Source organism: Rhinatrema bivittatum, chromosome 14, assembly GCF_901001135.1.
Source record: "Rhinatrema bivittatum chromosome 14, aRhiBiv1.1, whole genome shotgun sequence".
NCBI lineage: Eukaryota > Metazoa > Chordata > Amphibia > Gymnophiona > Rhinatrematidae > Rhinatrema > Rhinatrema bivittatum.
Window position 1 is genome coordinate 14,258,272 of NC_042628.1, and position 26,167 is coordinate 14,284,438.

General features: G+C 47.0%; 1 protein-coding gene across 1 annotated transcript in view; it reads left to right on the forward strand.

The window, feature by feature from the left end:
- ADAP1 (ArfGAP with dual PH domains 1) overlaps nt 1-26,167 on the forward strand; it is a 97,624-nt gene that overhangs the window by 57,489 nt on the left and 13,968 nt on the right. Inside the window, exon 5 of the mRNA XM_029576634.1 lies at nt 23,909-24,021. Coding sequence (XP_029432494.1) covers nt 23,909-24,021 — 113 coding nt within the window. The remainder of the gene's footprint in view (nt 1-23,908; nt 24,022-26,167) is intronic.

The following is a 26,167-nucleotide window of genomic DNA, read 5'->3' on the forward strand; positions in this document are numbered from 1 at the left end:
GGTGATAGCGCGAGAGGTTCGCGCAGTCCCAGTCTCGCTCTCTCGTCCACCTACGTGTGCTGACTGGCGCAAAAGCTGCCACAAGTGGAGCAGTGCATGCGGACGCCTTCTCCTAGGTAGGTTTCCAGCCTAAGGCTCAGAAGCCCTACCTGCTCAGCCTGTTTCACCCATAGCTGGGGCATGGTGGACAAGATGCCAGGGCATGTCCCCCACATCTTCAGGCTTGTGCATATTCTCTCTGGGGTCTTGAGTGAGTTAGCCTGGGGCTACAAGGTTCCAGTTGCCTGTGATGTGCTGCAGAGAGGCACCGGAGGAATCTTGGGGGTGGAGAAGGAATGTAATGGCAAGGAAGACTTATGCATAGGCAAGGAAGACTTATGCATAGGCAAGGAAGACATGCATTTAGCCACTGGCAGCTGCAGTGCTACATCACACTCACCCGATGGCAATAGCCATCAAACAGTGTGCATATTAATAAATAATAAAGTGCAAGAATATAATTCCTTTTTAACTTTTATTTTCATCAATAGACCTTCATTTTTGGAGAGTGATTTATGTTAATATGTATATAGCCGTTGTAATACTTAGTTCATCCATTTGCCATTTCATTCCAAAATAATTAATTGGTTTTCCTTGTGTTTTTTTAAACTTTGCTTCTTATGATGGATTTTACTTTTTAGGATCTTGGCCAAGAAAATAATGTGTGAGGTTTTTTTTTGTTATAAATACATCTCACGACAGCCAAGCAGCAAGTTCCTTTCTGTTTCCAGAAATCTGATCTCACGGGTAGGAAACTGTAGCAGAATGAAAGGCCCTTTGATCTGGGAGAGCTGAGGCTCCAGGTGGCTGCCTTACCTGTAACTGCTGCTTGGGAAGCAGGTGCTACCTCCGTGTGTGTGACAGGTGATGAGCGATGGGTCACACACTGAGCCTGAAGGCTGCCACTGCTTTAATGTAGTGCAAAACCACCTCCAAATCCGAGCGATACCATTATTTGTTTTCTGAAAGCTAACGCTGTATGTACATTTATTTATTTATTTGTGCCTCACGACTTCCAGCTAAGTTGCACTGGACCTTTTAGTGAGGCTGCAGGGCCGTGATCCTTGGTTTGATCCAGCCTGCGTTATTTAGCTACGTTAATCCCGCTCCCCTCCTCCTATCTGCTTAGCTACTCCTTGCCCATGCTAGAACCCAATATATCCAAACCTTTAAGGTGTCGTGGTTGAGACTTCCCGGGGCCCCAACCAAGCCAGAGAGCAGAACCTGAGCTCAGCAATCCCAACGTTCAGTCTAAGTTTTGGGCCTGGTAGAAAGAAACCCAGGACAAGTTCCCTACCTCACTATTCAGCCTCCCTCCATCTGGCATTGTAATCTCTACTTATCACCTGGTGACAGGAAGGGAGCGCCTCAGGAACCCTGAAAGCTGTCATCTTAAGATATTCGTTAAGCTAATATGATGATCTTTTCCACACCCATTTCCTTTGTTGGTTTTCTTTTAATTGTTTTTTTTTCCATGCATTGCAGCTGATCAGAAAAAGACTGGCAGCTGAGTCAGCATTTCCTGGGGGCTCTCTCACCCAGAGCAACCTTGACCGTCATTTTTATTGTGTCGTAAACTCTCGTACGGGTAGAGTCCTGTCGGGCTTGGAGGAAACTGGATTCTTTTCAGGTTATGATCCATTTTTTTTGGCTCACTAAGAATAATTCAGAGATGCTGCAGTGCTCGAGCTTTCTTTCAAAGCCCATGAGATCCCTTCACAAAGAAGCTTGCGGTACCACGATCTCGAGATCGTGTTGTTCTTATTGTGCCGCTGTCGTGTGGTACTGGTCTGCCGCAGGAGCTCTCAAATAGCAGGGCATAGGCTGCACTTTCAGGCCGATTCAGTACGGTGCGCTCGGCTGAGGCTATTAGTCCCCGGGATACTGAAAGTAAAATGTGCGGCCAAGCCTCATATACCCGGAAAAGTTTACAGAAAAGCAGAAAATACTGCTTTTCCGTACACCCACCCACTTAATATCCTAGCGATATTAAGTCGGAGGAATTAAAAAAAATTAAAAAAAAAAAAAAAATGCCCGCCGGTCAGCGGTTAGAAAAAAAGACGCTCAATTTTATCGGCTTCTGTTTTCCTAACCTGTGGCTGTCAGCTGGTTCAGAAACCAATGCCGGTAAAATAGAGCGTCGGTTGTCGGGACCCGTTTTGGACGCGCTAATCCTGGCATCGCACCGGGCATAAATCTTACGTGTCCAAAAACGCGAGTCCAACCGCGCGTTCGGCGGCGCCGCTGACCCTGGCGCCCGATATTGCATCGTCCTGTTGGTCTATTAGCAGGGTCCTACTCCGTGTCAGAGGGGAGAGTAGACACACATGATACAGCTAAAATATTTCGAGGAAAGCACTAGGAACAAAATGCAAATTACAGCATGGAAAAAAGATGGGTTTAGCTTGTTTTTTTTTTTTAATCTGGAAAACAAACACCAGCCTTTCCCGTATCGGGACTTGTCTATTGTTCTTCGGTGGCCTTTTCTTCCAAGCCAAGCATGACTGGGGAAAATACCCAAGGCCCCCTCGCTCGCGCTCTCTCTCTCTCTCTCCTCCCTCCCTCCCTCCCTCTCTCTCTCTGTTGCTCTTTTTTTATTGCAAGCTGTAAATAAAGTCATTAGCTGGAACTGCTATAGGCAGCAGCAGATTTGCCTTTCTTCACCAAGTCTGCAGGTCTCCAAGGCGATTAATCAAACAGCCTACTTTCTTATTTCTTTTTATTAGTCTGAGACATGATGGCATACCAAGCTGAAGCTACGCCTCTGTCTTCTTTTGTTAATTAAATCCCCCTTTGTTTCTGTTTTGTTTCCATTTTACCTTTATGAATTCTTGGGGATGTGGCCTCCTGCAATGAAAACCATTTGAGAAAATGAGACATTTCTGTGCTTAGTACCAGGAGATATTTTGCCAGGGGGAGAGAAAAGAAAGAGGAAAAACCTACAAATAATAACTGCATTCTAAATAAAAATAACAATAACAAATGCTAGAAGCCATAAAAAAAAACCAAACTAACCTGCGCAGACAGTAACACAGACAGGAGACAGGGCCTGATTTATAAAACCATTCTACCCGTCGTGAGCTTACGGGAAAAAGCTTTGTGTAAATCAGGCCCATAATGTTGAAATAGGAGCAGGAAATAAAAAAAAGGTGGCAGCCAGGCTTGGTCTCTGAGCCCTTAAATTTCCTTTTTATGTGACTCCTGGAAATCATGAATAAATCCAAACCTGGAAACCTAAATTTGCAATTACAATGAGCTGGAAGGTAAGTGCTGCGCTAGGAGGGATGGGTGCTGTACTTTACCAAGTATCAGTTGCAAAGGTTTCTCTAAAGGCATCTGCTACTTTCTAAAATGTGCGAATGCCCATTGTAAGACTAGAGTGGCTTTTACAGGGCACGCTTCTTCTGATCCCCGGGAACAACGCTCAGAGTAAGAGAGTGGCTGGGGGTGGGGAGGACACACACACACAAGCAGTCTCTCCCTTTTGCCGGTGGGCAGAGTAGATAAGTGCCTGTAGGCAGCCACCTTGGTCTATGTGATTCACTTGCTTTACATCATCAGCTGTGTTGCTGTCTTCTCTAAGCATGTGATGGGGTGGATCTTGGACGCTATGGCTATTTTTCCTTCTCACATATCATCACATCACATATGATAGCTGCGGGGGGGAGGGAGATGAGCAGCTAGTTGTATAAATCTGCCACTATTCTTCTTTTTTTTGTCTCCCTGAAGTTTATATTAACTTGTGGTGAAAATAGCTCCCCCTTGCTGGGTTGGACGAGGCAGAGCGAGGCTGTTGTATCAGGCCCCTGCTGTTCAGGATGGGGCTGAGCTGTTGGAATCATTCCCCAGTTGTCAGGTGTGAGCCTCTGCTAATGCGAACCAAAATATTTTAGGGTTTCAAAATTGGCTGTCTTCAAAACGGAAACACAGCAGCAATGTCCTGGCTTACATGTAGCAGGTTTCAAAATAAACACAATTCCAATAACTTCAAAGGACTTTAGTCAACAGGGGTTTTGCTTCCAAGCAGAAAAATACACAAGTTCAGTTCACATTATTCACTAGACTGGACCAAGGTCAGAATCTCCAGGTACTCAATTCCTTCGCTTCAAGCATGTACACAACTTACTTTCAAAAACAAGACTTCCCGAATCTCTCACTGGGTTCTCCTGCACGGCCAAGCTGTTGAAATCATTACTCATATCTTCAAGGCAGGTCAAAGGTGTTTTATTCATTATCTCATTCTTTAAGGTGGGCTGAGCTGTAATCATTACTGATTCTTCAAGGTAGGGTGGAGCTGTTGTAATCATTACTGATTGTTCAAGGCAGGGTGGAGCTGTTGTAATCATTACTGATTGTTCAAGGCAGGGTGGAGCTGTTGTAATCATTACTGATTGTTCAAGGCAGGGTGGAGTGGTTGTAATCATTACTGAGTCTTCAAGGTACGGTGGAGCGGTTGTAATCATTACTGAGTCTTCAAGGTACGGTGGAGCGGTTGTAATCATTACTGATTGTTCAAGGCAGGGTGGAGCGGTTGTAATCATTACTGAGTCTTCAAGGTAGGGTGGAGCGGTTGTAATCATTACTGAGTCTTCAAGGTAGGGTGGAGCGGTTGTAATCATTACTGAGTCTTCAAGGTAGGGTGGAGCGGTTGTAATCATTACTGAGTCTTCAAGGTAGGGTGGAGCGGTTGTAATCATTACCGAGTCTTCAAGGTAGGGTGGAGCGGTTGTAATCATTACCGATTGTTCAAGGCAGGGTGGAGCTGTTGTAATCATTACTGATTGTTCAAGGCAGGGTGGAGCTGTTGTAATCATTACTGATTGTTCAAGGCAGGGTGGAGCTGTTGTAATCATTACTGATTGTTCAAAGTAGGATGGAGCTGTTGTAATCATTACTGATTGTTCAAGGCAGGGTGGAGCGGTTGTAATCATTACTGATTGTTCAAGGCAGGGTGGAGCGGTTGTAATCATTACTGAGTCTTCAAAGTAGGATGGAGCTGTTGTAATCATTACTGAGTCTTCAAGGTACGGTGGAGCGGTTGTAATCATTACTGAGTCTTCAAGGTACGGTGGAGCGGTTGTAATCATTACTGAGTCTTCAAGGTACGGTGGAGCGGTTGTAATCATTACTGAGTCTTCAAGGTAGGGTGGAGCGGTTGTAATCATTACTGAGTCTTCAAGGTAGGGTGGAGCGGTTGTAATCATTACTGAGTCTTCAAGGTAGGGTGGAGCGGTTGTAATCATTACTGAGTCTTCAAGGTACGGTGGAGCGGTTGTAATCATTACTGAGTCTTCAAGGTAGGGTGGAGCGGTTGTAATCATTACTGAGTCTTCAAGGTACGGTGGAGCGGTTGTAATCATTACTGAGTCTTCAAGGTACGGTGGAGCGGTTGTAATCATTACTGAGTCTTCAAGGTGGAGCTGCAGCACCAAAACCCCTTCCCCAAAACAAATGGGACTATAAACAGTATTTACAAGTTTTCTTAAATTTGTATAAGTTCCTGGCAGATACCAAATTGTGTTTAATTAAATATTAAGTACATCTAAGTAAATATCAATTCCTATGAAATATTAAACAGCCCATTCAGATAGTGAGGGGAATTAACTGTTCAGAAAAAAACCCTCCTTGGTTCCCTTTGTTTCTCTCTCTTGATCCTCTCCCCCCTTTTTTTCCCATAAGGGAGGAATCCATTGTCTTCAAGCTGACCCTTGGCTGCTGGTCATTTCCTTGGCTCTGCTGTTGGGCTCCTGCTTTGTCTGGAGAGAGAGGGAACTCAAACTCGACCTTCAATCAGCCACTGGGTCCGTCCCCTCTGGAATAGCAAAGTCCCACTGCCCTTTCCTTGCTGGGAGGAATTCCTGTGCCCACGACCTTCTAGTTCTGTCACCAATTCAGATCTTTTTTGGCTTTTAGTTTTGTCAAGTTCGTGGCCCAAATAATCAGCTACCTCCCATCTAGCAGCAACCTTTCTTACCTCTGTCACAAGGCTGAGAGCACAAGAAGAAAATGTCGAGAGAGAATATGCAAACACTTTCCATCTATCTAGCTTTTTTTTTTTTTTTTCCAGTTTTGAAAACACAAGTCCTCGGGGGGGGGTTTCATTCTGCTCAGGCTGAAAATCTGTCCATTACTGCCGAGATGTGTAATGTCCTGACACATCTTCCTCTTTCTATCAGAGTTTGAAACTTAGGACTCCGATGTTTCTCGTATTGTGATGTAGCCAGAATCGCGGTTCCGGAAAATTCCTAGCCTGGGAGCTTTGCTTTCCCACCTTTCACGGTTGCAGCTAAACGCTGAAATCCTCAGGCTGATGACGCGCATTCACACAGGACATTCTGTGCAAAACCTACTTCAATCTCCTTTCTCTCATTACCTGAAACCTGGCCAGATGATAGGGGGGTGTTTTGTAATCACTACCCAGTTCTTCAAGGTGCCACCGAGCTGGGGAAATCATTGCTTGATTCTTCAAGGCAGAGTTGAGCCCTTGTAAGCATTAAGATTCGATCCTTCAAGGTGGTACAAAGTTGTTGTGAGCATTACCTGATTTTTTTTTTTTATTTATTGGGGGACCTGATCTGTTGTAATCCTTACCTGATTTTTCAACACAAGGCCAAGCTGTTGTAATTTTCTATTATTATTATTATTTGCCTCACATCCATAACATTTCAAAGCATATAATCATCACTCGATTTTTTCATGGTGGGACCAAGCTGTTGTAATCATTACCTGATTCTTCAAGGTGGTTCGGAGCTGCTGTGTCGGGATCCAGTATCCATGGCAGAGTAGAGCTATTGCATTTGTATATCTCAATCTCCTTTTTTTTTTTTTCTTTCTCTAAAGGTCAGCACAAAAAAAGAAGGTGTTTCTAGAATGTTAAATACAGTCGTTATTCTGACCTCAGATGTGTTTTGCCTTATAAATGAAATTGTGACGCCTGGAGCTGGATTTGCAATTTATTTTGTTCCCAGCAGTAAAAGTTATAATTATTTATAATTATTTTTATGCTACAAAAGTAAATAAAAGCAAGAGGAGAAAGAGACCTGCGTGGCTTTCCAAGGAGGTGGCTGAAAAATCAAGGGCAAAAAGATTAGTATTCAAAAGGTGCAAATAATCTCAGAAAGAGGAGGACAGGAAAGAATATCTAGAAAAGCCGAGAAATACAGGGAAGGTAGTCAGGATGGGCTAACATGCAACAGGGGGATAGATAGTGACAAAGCTAGGGAACAAGACTATTTTTTTTTTAAGGGATATCTGCAAAAGGAGGACATGCAGAGAGAAGACTGAGAGGAGAAAAGGAGAAAGAATAAGCATTAAAATACTTTTCTTCAGTTTTCAGCAGAGTAGTTGATAGAGGAGGAGTTCGTGTGGGGTAGTGGGGTAGATGTCACAGCATTTGTGGAACAGTGTATGATACTAGCAAAACTAAAAGTGGATACAAATATGAGGCTGTATAGACTGTATCCTCAGTATTAAGGGAGCTCCGAGAAGTTCTCGTGGGCCTGCTGATTGATCTGTTTAATTGAACTTTTGAGACGAGAGTGCTTCCATAGGAATGGAGACAGGCTGGAGGTTTCCCTCTCCTAAGGAATGGCATTAGGGAGTAAGTGGTGAAATACAGGCCAGTTAGCCTCTCCTCACTGGTGAATACATTAATGTAGAAGGAAAAGATAATATAGTAGTTGAATCCGAGGTAGGAATGTTGTTCCCTGCGGTCAAAGCCACGCCATGTGGCGCACACGCCCAGGCCCCGCTGTTCTTCTCCTCCGGCGGACGCTCCCTCTAGGCGTGCCCACACAGTGCGCAACACTTCTTAAAGGAGCTGTGGCGGGAGTTCGGGTCCGGGCAGCCTCTGTTGACGTCAGCTGCCACTGATATTTAATCCAGCCTCAGACACCCTACCAGGGCCTCAGGAAGGGGTCTCCTGCATCGTTGTGTGTAGTGTGTGGTTTTGCTGTTCCTGCTACCTGCCTCGCCTCCCTGCCTTCCCTCAGACTGACGTCTGGATCTGAACCTTGCCTGGACATTGATCATTTTTGCTGGCTCCCCTGCCTCGCACCCTAGTCTGGCCTTGGATCAATGCCTCTGCAGCATTGTCACAGAGACCCTGGCCTGAGACCCGCCAGCCCCCGGAACCTGAGAGCTCAACCCAAGGAAGAAAGGGTTTTGGTTATAGGTGAAGCTCCGATTCAGTCAGTCTTCTGCATCGCTCCACCATCTGTCGGTGAGGGCCTTCGTGACCTGCCCTGTAGGCTGCGCCAATCTCACCACAGCAACAAGGCTCCACAGATCTTACAGTCGGACAATGCTGATCAATTTCTTTGATTGGGAGAGCAGGCGTGCACTTTAATTTCAGCAGAGTTTTTTTTTATACTGACCCACGTAGGACGTGAAGCACTGAGGGTCCTATGTGAAGGTTCAGTCCCATGAGATATAATGTAATTTTGTGGACCTTGGGCTGCAAATGGATTGAGGCCAATATTCACATCCGTTTAGATGGATAACTCACAAGTTATTTGTCGAAATGGCAGATTATGAATATTCCCCTTATCTGACTAAACGTTAGCTGGATAAGTTGTCATCTGACTTAAGATTTATCCAAATAAGAAAGGGGCATTTTGGTTGCATTCTGGGGTGGAGCTGAGATAGCCAAATAACTTAATCTGGTTAACTCCGATTATTTGGCGCTAGCCAGCTAATTTCTTTGGCTAACTCTAGACATGCCTGAGAGCAGACCCAAAGTTATCCAGGTCAAGCCGAATTCTTAATAAGTGTTTGCTTCCAGGGCCCCTGCCCCTCTCCCCCGGTCCTGATCGCGGTAGCAGCTTTACCGAAACCCGAGAGCTGGCAATCTAAGAGGGCACCTGAGGCAATAGGAGATGACGTGTCCAAGGTCACAGGGAGGGTCAGTGGGGCAAATAGACTTTTAACCTTGGTTCTTATCCCATTGCTCTAACCACTAGGCCACCCGGCTCCCCTCTATAACTCAGCCATGACAGTGCTGGTCCTCGGAAAGGATCGGGGGTGCCGAAGAGCTTGGCTTCCCTTTAGATCCTGGTAGGTGAACCCTGGCTAAGCTGGGTCCAGGAAGTGCAAGGACTCCAATGCCCACGGCTCTTAACAGCAGACCATTGCATTGGCTGAAATGCTGAATTTTTAAAAAAAAAATGTTGAACTATAGAAATATATTTTGCTACAGCAACTGACTTCTGATCCAGAAGATGCTGCAATTAGTCCCAAGAGACAAAGAGGGAAACAGAACAAGCATGAGAAGATGTTTTAAGCCACAAAGGAGGTTCTTCCTGGCAAACATAGGACTAAATGAATTTTGTTTTAAACGTTGCATGCTGCGTGCCCACCACTCCATAGCAGCTCCCGAGGTATCTAGAGATTTTCACACTTGGCGAGGCGCAAGCACCGAATCCCAGTTTTACACCCAAGCCTGAGAGACGTCGTGGCAGGATCTGCCGAGGCCCAGACTCTGAGCTCTGTGTGTGAGAGGCCGGTCCTGGGACCCCTGACGTCCTCTGCAGTTCCGCATCGCTGAGCCGGCCGGTGGGGACAGGCTGGGCACTGCTGCTGCTCTGGGGCTCCCAGTCCTTTCCTCTTGCATTCTTATTGGGTCCCTTTAGAGAAAGCAATTTTTTTTTTTTTTTACCTATATTTATTTATTTTTGTAAATCCTTTGCAGTTTTATCTTACCTATAGCCCCCAATTCGTTATCACGGTAAGGCGCTTCGATGTCACCGTGTCGTGTGAAACTGGCATGCCCAGTATCACGGAGCGAGTGGCTGAAACTATATAAGGCATGGCCGAAACTGAATGCAGCTGAAGGGTTATTGAATGGTAAGGGTCTCTGTGTGGGGGCTGAATTAATATTTTCTTCTTATTGACAAAAGAGCTCATGTGACCTGGGCATGCACAGGGAGGGGGAAGGGTGCCATATCTTGCTTTATATGTCTGGTTGGCGTTGTCCTTTTAAATTAAATACATTTATTTTTGCTATTAATTCTTCTGAGATCGCACAGGCTCTGAGGGGATGACTCATTCAGCTCCCACAGGCTGCTTCCGTGCACTTTTTTTTGTACAGCCGCTACAATTTCATTACAATACTACGAAGGTTTTAATTAGCCCGATTCCCTGGTCAGAGAGAGTTTGATTGCGCTGTTTGTCTGGGACCTTTCCTCCTTGGATTTCTGAGTGACTGGAAAATAATATGAGATGGGGAGCACTATGGAAAATTAAGTAGCGGCCTGTGCGATAGAGCTGACGTGTACATTGGATGCTGGCTACTTACCCAGTGTGAACACTGCAGCAAATGTCCTCATGCACTGTTAATGCAGTGCTCGTTAATCGTCGACATCGCCAAATTGAGAAATTTAAAACATATATGTGAATGTTACAATATAAGTCTGAAATGGAATGACGGCCGAGTCAAAGATTGCGCTTGGAAAGGCGCAGCATTTGGAAGTAGCTCATGAGAGAGCAGCAGCTTGCTGTCTCAGCCACAAGAGGGTGCTGCAGTACCAGATTTATATATCTGTGGTTCTCAACCCGATCCTGAGGAGAGCACCCTAGCAGATCTGAATTTCACATTTGCATATATCAACCTGGCAGTGAGACCCCCCCCATGTATGCAAATATATCTCATGCATGCAGCATATTCATTAGCAATAGCCTGAAAGCTAGACCAGGCGGAGAAGTACTGCGCTCTGTGAAAGGGGATGTGGGAGGCAATAGAGGAAAGAACTGAAGGCCATGCACAGTGGTTTTCACTCATTGGAAGTCAACCATTCTGGAATTGGTGAAAATAATCAACGCTGTGTCATGATGTGTTCTCCAAATTATAAGGAGCCAGTATTTCCTACTGAATTTCTCACATGATTTAAATGTATATTTCTGGAAAGTGGTGCTCCCATTATCCTGAGATAAAAAGTATAGGATATTTCTTTTCTCACGTATTTATTTTGTATGGATGGATTTGGGGTGGTGAAGTGGAGTGCAGGAAGGCGTTTGGAAGAAATACTGGGAGTCCTGCGGTCAGCTCAGCTTCAGGTCCCTTCTTGGGAATTGCATCTGAGAGGCCACCCTCGGTCTCTCTTTAGTATCATTTAGGGACCGATGCAGGAAAGTGCATCCACCCTGGCGCACCTCGCTTACACGCGGTTGGACGCCTGTTTTGGGCGCGTTAGACTAGCACGCCTTGCAATACGGAGATCAGTGAGCCCGAAACGCGCGCCCAGACAAACGCACGGCTGTTGGCACTCATCCCGTGTAAATTCCATGTGGACGAGGCTATTGGCTATTACCGTCCCCGATGCAGAAAATCGCTGGGCGCCCAATGCGCACTTCTTACTGTGGCAAAATTTAACTCCAACCCCGGAGGTGGGGTAAAGTCTCACTCCGCAAGTCAAGGGCTCGTGAGAAATTTAAAACATACAGTCCCCTGTGGTCCCTCCTACTCATTATTGTTTTGAGACTTAAATTTACTGCTTGCGGTGTGGAAAAATAAATGTATATTGGCTTGATTTAAAAAAAAAAAACAAAACATTCTTCCGGATGCACAATTTAGACGCCCATAGCAAGGTGCGCTTAACCATGGGCGTCTTCAGCACCCTCAGCAAAATCAACCAGAAGGAGCGGGATAAAAACGGACGCTCGTCTTGGGCGCCCGAAGCATCTGAGCGCTAGGGACGCACAATTGTCCCCATTTAAGTATTGCTTTGGGCGCCCAGGGGATGAGGCTGCGTGCGCGTCTTATTGCCTCAGCCCCTCAGTGCCCACCCCTGGTTATAGCAGAGGCGCCCACGCTGCGCCCGCACTGCACGTCTGCCTCTTCCTCGGGACGGAGGCTCCTTGCAGGCAGGGCGAGTCCTGCTACAGCAAAAGAGCCAGGAGAATCCCCAGCTCTGTACCGCTTCATGACTGCATCTGCGGAACGAGCAGCGTCTGTATATTAATGGATCTTTCACCCGTTTATCAAATGCTAATTGGTGCATTGTAAAATTACCTGTCCAAATACATCTTAGAAATGAGGAGCTCGGTTGAAAGCTCTAATCTAGTCTGGGAAAATGCTGTACCGATGTAATGACACTAAAAATGTAAATCAAACTCTTTTTTTTTTTTTTCCATCTGCAGGGATATTCATTTTCATTCTCCTCCCTGTATTCATATTCGGTATTCCTAATTGATTATTTTCTTGAATTACAATTGGCTCTTTACCTGTGTCCTGACACACACAGCAGTTTGTGGGGAATGGAGGAAAGGGGTAGGGGGGATGTGAAAACAGCACCCACCCCAATGCTGTGCACGACCATCGCACAAGGGTGGCCTGTTCAGTGTTTTACGGAGCTTGTGGATATTTCGGAGCTCCTCCCCTGGGAGGAGCACACGCACAGGAAAGACTAAAGAGGTTAGGACTTTTCAGCTTGGAGAAGAGACGGCTGAGGGGGGATATGATAGAGGTGTTTAAAATCATGAGAGGTCTTGAACGAGTAGATGTGAATCGGTTATTTACTCTTTTGGATAGTAGAAAGACTAGGGGGCACTCCATGAAGTTAGCATGGGGCACATTTAAAACTAATCGGAGAAAGTTCTTTTTTACTCAACGCACAATTAAGCTCTGGAATTTGTTGCCAGAGGATGTGGTTAGTGCAGTTAGTATAGCTGGGTTTAAAAAAGGGTTTAAAAAAGGATTGGATAAGTTGACTTAGAAAATAGCCACTGCTATTACTAGCAACGGTAACATGGAATAGACTTAGTTTTTGGGTACTTGCCAGGTTCTTATGGCCTGGATTGGCCACTGTTGGAAACAGGATGCTGGGCTTGATGGACCCTTGGTCTGACCCAGTATGGCATGTCTTATGTTCTTATGTACAGGTGATGGAGGAGCGGTTGCCCTCACGCGGTAGCTCGCCCACAATGCACCCATCTCAGGCAACCATGCCTGAGCTGCAGAAGTAAGAAAGCGTTGGGCGGTTCAGACAAAAGGCATTCGTGAAAACTCTGAGCTGGAGTCTGCCGTTTTGTGGGTGCGGCCTTCTTTGCAAGTGGGTGACACCTTGTGTTGCAGCAGTGCACATTTTATAAAGAAAACCAAGCGTCACCCCAAAAGCGGTGCATTGGTTAGACATGACAGCGGGTTGAGGTTGGATCAAGGATCTCTTTGTCTGTAGCCAGAGATTCTGCCGTGCTGCAGCCGGAGCCCTCATCTTTTCAAATTGCTCCCTGGCTTTCAGATGTGATTTGTGTATGAAGGTTAATTTTAATTAAAAAAAAATAAAAAAACAAATCTTTTTTTTTAATTTATTTTTTATTGATTTTCCAACTTATACAATAAGACAATTCATCACAGAAAAATACAAAAGCAATGGTTCTTACATCACAAAAATAATAATCTGCCTTTAGTGACACTTCAGAATGGGTACTGGAGTGATTCCCTGTCCTGAAAGGGCTCACGACCTTAGTGCCCTATTTAATAAAGCGTTTTTCCCATAGACATGAAATGGAAGAAAATCCTTTATTAATGACCCCACAAGTTTGCACCCGAAGAACCGGGGGGTAAAGTGACTTGCCCGAGGTCACAAGGAGCAGTGGTGGGATTTGAACCCTGGCTTCCCTCGGTTGGAGCTTGCAGCACCCATCGCTCTTTGCAGGCTGTTTTTGGAAGGAGCCTGCGTTCATTTCATCGGCTGCGCCGTTTTATAGCCTTCCAGCTAAAGTCCCGCTCTTTGAAATTGTTCATTGTTGCCATGCCCTGGTAATTTCGGAACACCGACTAGATCCTTGGGATGTGGACCTGGGGCAAATGTGCGATATTTTCTTAAGCAATAATCCCCATGGGCTGAGGGTACTGGCAAGCAGTGCCCAGTCCCCTGGAGTAAGGGCTCAAGCCTCAGCAAAGAGTAAATCAATTGTATAGGCTAAAATGTATCTGTAGTGCTGTGGCACCAATGCATGTATATTTTTTTTAAAAAGCAGAGGTCCAAAAATTCAGGATAGATATATTTGTGAAGTACAACATTTCTCTGATAAGTAAATACTGCACTCCAGTCAGTCAGAAATGAAACCGCACTGGACGCCTGTTTCATCTTTAGAATAATATTAGTTAGCTTTGTCTTCATCGGTTTTCCCTTGGCTGTGCTATGGCAGTTAGGCCCAGGGGTTAATTAGTCTCCAGCCAGACCAGAGGGGACCACAGCTCCCCTTATCAGAAGGAAAAAGGGAATGTTTGCCGAGTTAAGGAAGGTGAGGACGGAGCCTGTGCTCCGGCGACCATTACTGGAGCTGGGCCATTACTAATCTGGCCCAGCTCCAGGAACAGGTTTCAGCCACAGGAAGGGGCTGCGCTTACAGGAGCCGAGGGACCTCTGACCTCTGGGCACGTCAGGCGAGACGGGGAATGGCGTTAGTTTAGGTGAGAGAGCTTGGCTGGAGATGAAACGTTGATGGGCGTCTTCCCCCCCTCCTCTGTGCTTCTGGAACCCCTTGCGTTCCATCTTAGACAGAAACCTGATACGGAGCAGCGTTTATACCAGAAAAGGTGTTAAATGTTTATAGATTCGCTGGTAAAACAAAATGCTTTGCAATGAAAACCACGTCATAAAAGGTAAGGTAACTATTAGATTTTCAATAAAATATTTCTGTGCAGCAAAATAGTTCTGCCTACCCTTAGCAGAATCAATCTGGCAGCCCATAAATAGCAAATCGCAGCATTATCATAAAAATGGGAACACTTGCTCCCGCGCAACCGAGTTTGTAGGAAGGATGAAATATCAATAGACTCTCACCTGATAAGTTTATATAAGGGGGAAAGTGCACAGCCCGTGACGGCCCCCTCCTGAGTTTTCACTGTGACGTCCGAGGCATCTCTGGTTGCATGAAAAGACGACTTTGCACTTGCCTTTCTAGGCAATATTCCTAAAACTGATTCTGTGGCACTGTTTTCGTGTATTTATTTGGGCCCAGCGGTTTCCTTCTGTTTGACTGGAATCAAACTTTTGCTGCATTACGGTGCCGTGAGTCTTCGTGCACAACTAGCTGGAGCTTTTCCCCTGTCTCTTTCCCTGCTCCCATCTAGCCCAGCCACTGGATCAACAATCCTCGGCTGGGGCCACAGACATACCCGGTATGTGTGCACCCCGAGCCAGGCCACAAGGTACCACCAGTGTGTGATAGCAGCTGTAAGCACTGCCTCCGCAGTATTCCCGGCCCCAGGATCCATCCGTACTGTTCCTGTTTGATGCGCTGCACTCAGATGCCAGCAGATTGCCAACGCTCTGCATCTACAACGCTAAATTATACAATACCCGCTGTCAGGCTGGGTGAAGCAGGCAATATCAGCCTGGTATCGAGCATTCTGCGCTCAGCCTGCGAGGCTGGCCTGTGGCTGTACCTTCTAGAAGGCTGAGCTTGTATCTCTTGGTGTTTGAGCACATCCCAGGGGGATGGAAGCAGAGAGAATTTAAGGGTTCCAGGTCACATGATCTGCAGAGTTTCAAGCTCCCTTAGTAAGATGATAAACACGGTAGATGACGGCAGATAAGGACCATCCCGGCTCAGCCGTTCCGTCTATGCTGCTTAAGCTAAGCATGCATGCCCCAGCTGTCTGCTGCATAAACTTTTCCAAGTCAGCCTTGGTTTTTTGGGTCTGGCAGTTTCCTCCTGCTCCTTTCGGCCTTAGATCAGAACTAGGGCTGGGTTCCAGCAACCCGAGCCTTCACTCACACCCACCCAGCAATTCCACCCCCTCGCCCCCTCCTAAAGCTCGTAACGCAGGCGGGAAGGAGATAGTCCTTAGCCAGGGGTCACGCAGTAAAGCTTCTTCCAGAAGCCTGCACTCGTGGGCTGTAATTCTGGCATCCGGGGAGAGGAAGGGCCTGAGCTGCAGTTCCAACCGAGCCACCGGGCCAGTCTTACCCACTTTCGCCACCTTTCAGCTAGATGAGCATGCAAGCCGCCATGTTGAAAACCCAGCAGCAGGCATTCCCCTGTCTCCCTCACTACGTCCCAGGTCGTAAAGTTAAGCACAGCTCCTGTTTCAGCAGCCGTCCCCTTGAATGCTTTATTACTGTTAGGTTTTTAATAGTGAGATCCTTTTGAAAACAATTGAGACATCTTTAGTCTGTGTTGACTTGAGTCATCTTTCAGAAAGCATTGCCTTCCTGAGTCATCTGGATGTGGAAGAAGTAATTGGCCATGATGAAGTTGATCATACAGCAGGTGAGCAGGTTAATTGCATAGTGCGGAAGTAATCTGTCTGCTCTTTGACATGCCTTAGTTTCTGAGTAGCTGGAGCTGAGCGGGATAATTATTCACACTGGCGAGCGCCTAGCAGATGTCAAAAACAGAGCAGCAGCAGGAAATCTTTTTTGCTGTAAATGCTCTATGCTAATCATAACTGGTTTCATTAAGGAGTAATGCACTTGATGAGGTCCCAGGAAAGGAGATCCCTGGGTAACAGTGCTCTTTTTATACAGCAGAACAGAGAGTGGGGGAGGGGCCCGTTTGCTAATCACTGGAGAGGCCGTGCATGAGCAACTTGGACAACGCTCTTATTAGATTCAGGTTGGGTTGTGGGTTAGTGAATTAGTCCTCCAGCTGTGCCCATCCTGGGTTTTGTAGGGTGTTGTGTATGGACATTTGTAGTTTGTTGTTGCTTCTGGTTTTATGGTTTGTTCTGTATTTTGTTTTTAAGATTGCAGTTGGTTTTTTTTTTATGTTGATCTTATGCATCACCTTGGGCATTTGAAGAAATGGCGATTGAAAACGGATGTAAATAAGATAAGTAAATGAAGCTACAAGCCCCCTGTAAGGAATGGGACTAGTTTCCTTGTCGGCTCGTCCCCAGAGACCATGCCCTGCATGCCCCTCATGCTGTACGTTGCGTATTCCTCTCTAGTATTGTGTTGTGTTGGTTGCTCCTCTGCAACGTGTGCCGTGAGTCAGAACATTCCACCACAAGGAGCTGGACTCTGCAGGAACACAGAAGCCCACTGCTGCCACCAGCTCTGCAAATGGAAGTCCCTCCTGATATTTGCCAAGAAGTTGCTGCCGGAGTTAAATTCACCAGACATCCACCGGCTGTGTGCAGACTGAGATCATGATGGCGTCTTCTAGCCACGGTTCAGCCAGTAAAAGAAGGATCCCCAAACTGATGAGGGCTCAGCTGTGCCATGCAAAGGTGGAGAGAGAGAGGCCACTGCCCCTCAGCTGCAACTCTCTCTAGTGGGGCCTCTACCAGCCAGTGCTGACCAGATGTGGCTCGAAACTGGTGTGGGTTGATCAATGGAAGAAGTGATCAGATGGGGGGGCGGGGTCTAGCCAGTGGCCCCGATACCTGTGGCCGTGGAAGAAAGTCTCATTGGACTGGCGTTTCGTTGAGTTCATGTGCAGTCATGGAGTGCTTGGCTCTGGACAGATGTGCCTTGAGGAGGTGTGAGGCCATGACTAGAAGCAGAAGTTACAGTTCAGAGTGTGTGTGAGAAAAAGCAGCATAAAATGACAGTGGTCAGTTTCTCAGATCTGTCTGTGAAATGCCCTACAAATATCTAAGTCACTGGGGTGATCAGCTTGTCAGTTCTTTGGGACGTTGCTTCTCGCCCCCTTGCCATCCGTGGCGCACAATTATACGTTGTGACTTTCTACAAAATGTCACAGGTTAATCGTATTTGTGGGGAAGGGACACCGTGGCGGAGAATGTGTGTCTTTTGTAAGCAGTGCTCATGCGAACATTTCAGGACTGGGAGGAAGGAAAACCTGAAGCTACTCCAAGACTTGTTAGCTGCAGCCCACACTGGATGTCTTTAAAGCCGACCTCTCGGCCACTCCCTGCTTTTAAGGGCTCAGAGTCCAGGAGGTGTGGGGCAGTATCCCCTGCCAGGCAGGCGGCTCAGCAGTGAGGAAGCAACCTCCGGGGAGTCTCTGTATGACAAGCAACACAAGGGAGTCCTTGATGGATATCTCTGCCAGAAGTATTGATCAGTGAGGTAATAGGCCCTGAATTATTCATGGAGCTTATGTTAAAGCTCTTCCAGTCTGCAGGGTAATCAGAGCCATCACATCTACATGTAACGTATTCCACTTTGTTTGGCTCATGTGCCATCTGACAGACATAAAAAAAAAAGCCGCCTCTGCCTGCCTGGTGGTCAAAAGATCTTCAGATACTTTCACGGAGATGATGGTGAGCAGAACTCGGCAGTTTTCACTGTACCAGTCCGCAGAATGACTTCCTCTCCTGGCTATCGCTGAGGCTGGATTTTCCATGAGGAAGAGTGGGCATCTGCCTATGGGTTGCCTTGTGTCTAGGGGGAGGGGGTGCTGCGTGCCCTTAAGGGGGACTGATTTGAGATGATAGAGAGTCCCCAGAGAGGAAAGAGGAGGTTGCTGGCTACTTGCCAAGTGTGAACATGGAGGCCAATGTTCTCCATCATTGGAAGGGATCCCTCTGCTCATTCCAGTGCAGCTTCAGAAGGGATCTCCCCCCACCACCATCCAACCCCGCTACCACTCACTTCTGGCCTATGGGCGCATCCGAGGTAAATCTGGCTCTGCCTCTCGTATCTCCAGCTTCACAGTCAAAGAAGCAATTGCAGTATCGAGGAAAACAACAATTTTAATGTGAAATATGGCAGGGGAAGTTAAAGCTCAGTGGGCTTTGAGAAATGTACCAGGCTCCTGGCACAGACTAAGCTGCGACTGACAAAGTGTTGGATTCCCAGAGCCAGCTGGGGCTTCCCTTCCCTTCCCAATACAAGTGTATCTCCGAAGCAGGCCTCACCTGCACCCACACCCTCTACCTGTCTGAGAGCTGGAAGTGGGGCTTTTGGTCCTCACCTGTTTCAGAGCCAGCAGCGCTTTATGAGAGAGGATTTTTTTTCTTTCTCCTACATTCACTTCAGGGGAACTCTTGATCGGGCTGGCAAGACAGAAAACCAATAAGGATATAAGCATCTCCCATAGAACAGACGAGCATTAGGAGCCTACATAGAGCAGCAGGCCGAGAATCCTCAAATCCTACTGCTCCCACTGCCGCCGCTTGTGACCTTGGGCAAGCCCCATCACTTGCCGTTGCCTCGGACACCAACTTGGGGAAAGAGTTTGGGCCCAAAATATGAGAATCTCCCACTCAGGCAGCCTCACAGTTTCTTTTTTTTTAAACTCCATTGAGTTTTTTGGACCCCAGCGAGACTGCATAGAGCGGACCTGCTTAGGTCCAGTAACTGTTGGCACTGTAAACAAACCCAAGGCACCTTACAACATATGCTATAAGACTGAATTAAGATACGGCCTTTTTGGACTCGAGAGTTGGACTATGTTATTAAAATCTTGCCAATTTTTATGCCTACAACATCTAAAATAATCATTTTACGATCTTATGCTATCAATGAAACCCTCACTGTCAATCCGAGGCAGATGTTGGACATTCTCCTTGCGCATGCCCTGTAACTGATATTTAGTAATTGGAAAAATAATGGTTTTCTGAGTGGTGCTTATTGGTGAATACTATATATATGATACATGGGTATGAAAATGCGGTAGCAATGAAATTAAACCAAAAAAAAAAAAAGGCAAGTCTACGTCATTTGGAAACCTTTGTCCAATTATTTTAATTCCTAAAGAAGATTTTGTAATTTTCTCACTCAAAATCTGTTATATGTGATTATAATTATTTGTAATCTCCTGTATTTTTGTTTTTGATGTTAGTTCGCTTTTTAGATTTGATAAATATTGATATTCAATAAAAAGATTCACTAAGTTTGGTTTTTTTTTTTTCCCCATAGACGCAAAATGGAGGAAAAGGCTTTAGTTGAATGAAGTCCTTAGATTGTGTAAACCCTCTGAGGCGAGGATCTGCCTGCTGCACCCCCAATGTACACCTCGCCTTGGCCTGGGATTTGGGAGCCCCGGGAAAGCTTGTCACTCCGGCCTTGCAGCGAGTAGGTGGAGGGTCGCTTCTGACGTCACTGCAGGGCCTGTGGGAGGGGGGAAAGGAACTAAGGCTGCACTTCTTCTTGTTTCACATCATCTTTTTATCCGTCTCTGGCATTTCTCCCCGGAGATACTGAGAATTTGAGCCCTTGGCCATCCAAAGCCAGATTTTTGCCTCAAGCTGTGCAACCTGCTGGCTGATGTGTTAACTATTTTCTTTATAACAAAAAGAAGAAAACAAAAAACACCAAAAGGAGTCAAAATGAAAGCACCTTGGACTTCCTTCGTCCCTAACTCGGCAATGTTTCTGGGCAGAGCTCTTATCAGGGTTTGGGATGCCTGGTTTTCTTCTTAGGATGTGCGACACTATCCCAGTCCTAATTTTTGTGCAGAACATGAGGCTTCGTGGGGTGGGGGGGGGGGGGGCGTGCAACCCTGGACATCCTTGTACTGAATGCTGTCTTTCCTAATGATAGAATGCACACGTTGTCCATGAAGTTAGGGAAGCCACTTCTGAGCGCCAAAGGGAAAAGCAGAATCGGAAGATATTCTGCGAGTCGCATTTCTCCTGGGGGCAGCCTCTCTCTCTGACATTAAACCATCAGCATTCCTGTCTGGGTACAGAAGGTCCGGAGAGGAAGCTGCAGACTGCCTTCCACGATTTTGTCTCTTAACGTGTTCCCAGTGTGCGCTGCCTGCCAGCTGTCAACGTTTATGCACTGGAAGCTGCTTTGCAGGGAGAGAGTTGGGCTTAAGGTTCAGCAGATTGGGTTACGTGGTCTGTAGATGGTACTGTTTTTCCATAAGTCAGGGTAGCCACTTTTACCAGACTGTTTGGGGAGGGGGTGGAGTGAGGGGAGCAGGGGGATTGCAGTCAGCACGGGATCATCCAGGCTTTTTTTTTTTTTTTTTTTTTTTTAAAGTTAAGCTCAAAATATGCAGCTTCTTGCAATCTGAAATGTTCATTTTGAATTTAGACGATAGCAAAACTGGATTTTTTTTTTCAATATTAAAATCATTCTGGGTTTTGATTTGGTCCATTTAGATAAGATGGCAGACATACCGAATCCGTACTGTACCAAATTAGATTTTGGAGCATCTTTGTGGGCATGATATTTACCTCAGCATTTATATAGCGCCCTCCACCAGAGAGAGTACTGTGCAGGTCCCTCCCCAAGAAAGGTTATAATGGGTGCAGGTGGCAGAAGTGGGGATTTGGACCCTGGTCTCCTGGTTCCACAGAAACGCCAAAGAAGTTGACAGTTAAAGACTACGTGCTCCTCTCAGTCTGCCGTTACGCCCTGCTCTTCTGTCACAGGTCTTACTCAATCTGAGGTCCCTTGGTGGCTGTCCTATTTCACAGGCTGTAATGCCAGTCACGAGGCTCCTCCGCCCCCTTTTCGTAGTGAGATGGCATTTTTTATGGAGAAGTGGTTGGGAAGGGAAACTCCCTCCAGCAAAACGTGGGTGAAAATGATCCTAAACGGGAAGTTTCCTCCAGAGCTGGCCTCAGTCTTGGATTGCAGTGACTGATCTCGGCACAGTCCTCTTTCTGGGCTGCAATGCGTGCGTTGGAATTTCTGCAGTCCAGAGATCCGTTCAAGTGAAAATACCTCTTGCCGAGGTTGTCAATCCACTGAGCGTCTGCGAGCGATTGCTTTCTCTTAAAATGACACCTTAGCTGGGTTCAGAATATGGGAGCGACGCATGAACTGTTTCCTTTGACAGTTCCGTATGTAAAAGAAATCTCTAGCAGTCTGAAAAAATGTTTTTTTTAATTAAAAAAAAAAAAGTTATCGGTGGCAGGGGGGGCACTTTGCAGGCATTGCACAGACTCATCCAGCAGGGCATCTTGATTTTGGTAGATTGCCTTCTGACTTTCAGTAGGATCCAGTCACTGAATCTCACCATAGAGGAGATGCTTTTGGGGCCAAGTCATGGCTTAGGCTATGGTGTGATATAGGAGGACTGAGTTTGTCGTTCTGTCTGATGGCAACAGCAGGGATTTAGGTGCGCGGCAGAGGCAATGTCCTCCATCTTGGGGCTGGAGCGAGTGAAAATGGCTACTGCTGCTATTAAGGTAGCTACTGAGGAACAGGCCTGGCTTTCAGGGCATCCACATGAATATGCATGAGGTAGGTTTGCATACAATGGAGGCAGTCCTTACTGTGAGTAGTAAGGAGAAAAGGAGGAAGAACTTCAGGAGAGGTTGGGGGGGGGGTTTCTGGACTGTGTCTGTGACATCATCAGTTTGACTGAAGGGTAATTAAACTGCCCCATGTTTTGGAGAGACAAGAGAAATTGGATTTATTAATTGGATTTCAAATTGAACCATCAGTTCAGCTTATTAAAAAGGGGAACAGTTACAAATCTACTAAAGAATTTCAATTTGTAACATTACATTTGAAACCGATAAAGCTGTAAAGACTTTTCACCAGTTTCACCGTTCACCAGTGAGAGTTGTTGGAACGTGTCCAGTGCTTCCATTCAGGCCCATTCAATGAAGTCCGCGGGAGAGCCCAGGCACCTCTTCTGGGCGCGCGATTCTTTATATTTAAATTAGGGCCTGCGCTAATAAGGAGGTGCTAGGGACACTACTAGCGCGTCCCTAGCGCTTCCTTTTTGACAGAAGCGGTGGCTGTCAGCGGGTTTGACAGCCGACGCTTAATTTTACCGGCGCCAGTTGTCGAACCCGCTGACAGCCACGGGTTCGGAAAACAAACGCCGGCAAAGTCGAGCGTCCGTTTTCCAACCTGTGGGCAGATTTATTTTTTTTTTTTAAAATAGTTATTTTTTTATATCGCTATGATATTAGGTTGGAGGGTGTACAGAAAAGCAGTTTTTTCTGCTTTTCTGTACACTTGCCCAGTGCCATCTGAAATTAACGCCTGCCTTAGGCAGGCGTTAATTTCTGAGAGTAAAACGTGTGGCTTGGCCGCACATTTTGCTTTCTGTATCGCGGGTGACTACCTAATAGGCTCATCAACATGCATTTGCATGTGATGAGTGCTATTAATTTCAGGGGGGTTGGCCGCGCGTTTTCCACGCGCTATTACTACTCCTTACAGTATAAGGGGTAATAATAGCGCGTCAAAAACGCGCAGCCAAACGGGGGCTAACGTTGCGCTCGGCCTGATTGTGATTATTGCTGCTGTGATTTACTGCTGTTTTACACATGAACTTTAACTCGGGACTCGCCGAGTGCAATGCCAGGGCCTGGAAGAGAAGTCTTCCCCTCCGCTCCGGGAATCCTGGACGGATTGCATGTGAGGTGGGGGTTCCTGGGGCTTCAGTCGGGACGAGCAGCCCAGGGGTTAACACATGTGAAATGCATCAAGTCAAAGTTGGGGAAAGGTGGGTCTTCTGCACGAGTACAAACCTTTTTATCAGGAAGTCCCCCCTGCCCCCAACCCTACCCCAAAACAAATGTCTGCCATGTTTTCTTCGTGCTGTGCAGAGAGCCTGCAGCACCTCCTTCAGGCAAAAGAGATTTGCTCTGGGACGCTGGTAGCTGCTTCTCATCCTTCTGTATACAGGGGACAGCAAGCCCCCAAAAATGTATCCGATCTACTAAGTGCCCTCTTAGACACCGGCCTGTACCCAGAAAGCAAAATAAAGCCCATCAACGGCCCCGTCACCTACCAGTCTCACCTGGGCCTTGTGATTTATCTCATTCTGTGCTCTGGCTCCGGCTATAAATCCCACTTCTCTGTAGAAGCTTGCGTGCTGCTGCCTTGCTAAAGGTCAGCAGATAGCTCCCTGTCGTAAGGGTCAGGCTGAGCCCGTCCCGGTGCATCTAGGGACTTGTAGTGCTGCTGAAGGGACGTTGGAGCTGCAGGGCCCTCGGGGCAGTGGAGTAAAAGACTTTTTCGGTGTTTTGCCAGCCTTCTTTATGCTTTTCCTTTTCGGGGTTGATAACGTTCTCTCCTTCATTCTCCTGCAGGATACAGGGAAGGTCTTCTGTGGAAGCGAGGTCGTGACAACGGGCAGTTCCTAAGTAGGAAATTTATCCTGTCCGAACGGGAAGGAGCGCTAAAGTATTTCAACAAAAATGATGTAAGTGCTTGGTGCCTTCTTGGGACCCCTTCTGGTTCCTGAGGTTGGCTACTGGTCCAATGGCCATACCTGGCAACTTTTGAGTTGTGGTCTACGTGACATTGCTGTTGATTAGCCAAGGGGATGGGGGGAGCATAAGAACATAAGAAATTGCCATACTGGGTCAGACCAAGGGTCCATCAAGCCCAGCATCCTGTTTCCAACAGTGGCCAATCCAGGCCATAAGAACCTGGCAATTACCCAAACACTAAGAAGATCCCATGCTACTGATGCCAGTAATAGCAGTGGCTATTCCCTAAGTCAACTTGATTAATAGCCGTTAATGGACTTCTCTTCCAAGAAGTTATCCAAACCTTTTTTAAACACAGGTACACTAACTGCACTAACCACATCCTCTGGCAACAAATAATTTGCATCATCTTTCTCTGTTTCACCCCATCCCTGCTAATCCACACCATCTCTCCTCCACCACCACCACTTTCTCCCCCTTCAGCAGTGACCCCAGCATTTTCCCACCTTCTTTCCTCCCTCATACACATGCAGGCTCTCACACACATTCAGGCTCTCTCTGTTTCTCATACATACATGCCAGGCTCATACACGCAGACTCTCATGCCCACATGCAGGGGCGCTCTCTCATGCAAATATGCAGGCTCGCACTCCCTCATGCACAATGCAGGTGCTCTGTCTCTCTCATACACAGATGCAGGGGTTCTCTCTCATGCACACATGCAGACTCTCTTATACAAACACACACACACCCCCCCCCCTCTCAGGCATCCTCCTATGCCTTGGCTGCACCCGCGATGCCCTTACTTAGTGCAGGAGGGGAGGTGGGAGGCAGCAGCCCTGCTACCGCCAGATGCATCTTTCTGACAACTTCGGGCCGTAGGCTTTTCTTCTGGCCACAGTGGACTGGGCTCTGTCATGGCCCTGCTGAGACCTCTCTTGGGCCACATCGGCTTGCACTCTGTCATGGCCCCGTTGAGACCTCCCTTGGCTGTGTCAGTTGAGCTCCATCATGGCCCTGCTGAGACCTCTCTCGGGCCACATCGGCATGTGCTCCATCATGGCCTCATTGAGACCTCCCTTGGCTGTGTCGGTTGAGCTCCGTCGTAGCCCTGCTGAGACCTCCTTCAGGCCGCAGCAGATTGGGCTCCGTCGCGGCCCCATCAAGATCTCCCTTGGGCCGCAACGGGTTGGATTCTGTCGCGGCCCTACCGAAGGCCTTGTTCTACGGCTTCATTTCAGCAGGAGCTGAGATGAAGACCACGTGACCAGTGCGACCGGCCCACTGGGGGATGCCAGATGCCCCGCTAGGCCAATCCACCCCTGCAGCCAAACGTTCTGGGCAAAGTGCTCAGTTTAAGAGTTAGGTACAATTTTAACAAGCATTTTTACTTCCATGATTTTTTTTCCTTACGGAATTTGCTTTAAATTAAATCCTTGGAGAAAAGCTGCCTGCTTTCAAGGTTGGGCAAGCTCAGTGGACTTGCAGGTGCTTTAGTTCCCCCTCGCTTCTGTCCCAATGTCTGCTAAAGCCTCTCAGTCCTTTTTGCTTTTGTTTGTCAGCAGTTCCAAGGTGGTTTCAGAAGTGGTGCATGAGTTCTGCACTTCCAGGGGCTATTTTTTCTAACTGGAGTGCTATGAGCTTTTAAGCCAGGGCCTGCGTTCCCCTTTAGCTGTGCTCATACGGGAACCTTCTCTGTTTTAGCCAAGGTGCTCATATTTATTCCGCTCTGTCACAATGGATGAAATACTTTTTCAAACAGGTGCCTTCTGAGAAAGGATTAGGAGCTTCTTAGGCTGCTCGTTTGGTTGGCCAGCCCTGGAAATGCAGGGCTAGTCTGTGGGGCAGGAATGGGACGAGGGTGTACGTCATTGACGGGATTTGAAACGCTCCCTGTAGATTTCGGTACGATGGTCTGTGCTGAATGATAAGATCCAACTGAGCACCTAGCCCGCCCTTCACCTCATTTCTGATTATGGGGAAATATCAGCAGTCTCGGATGGTGACCTCAGTACTGTGACTTCTCCCCCAGTCAGTGTCTCAGCCTTGCATGTCCCGTTGTCATTACCCAGGCTGCAGTGCACTCCCTCCGAGAAACAGCCTTTTGGGTTCAGGCTGAAAACGAAAAGTTTTTTT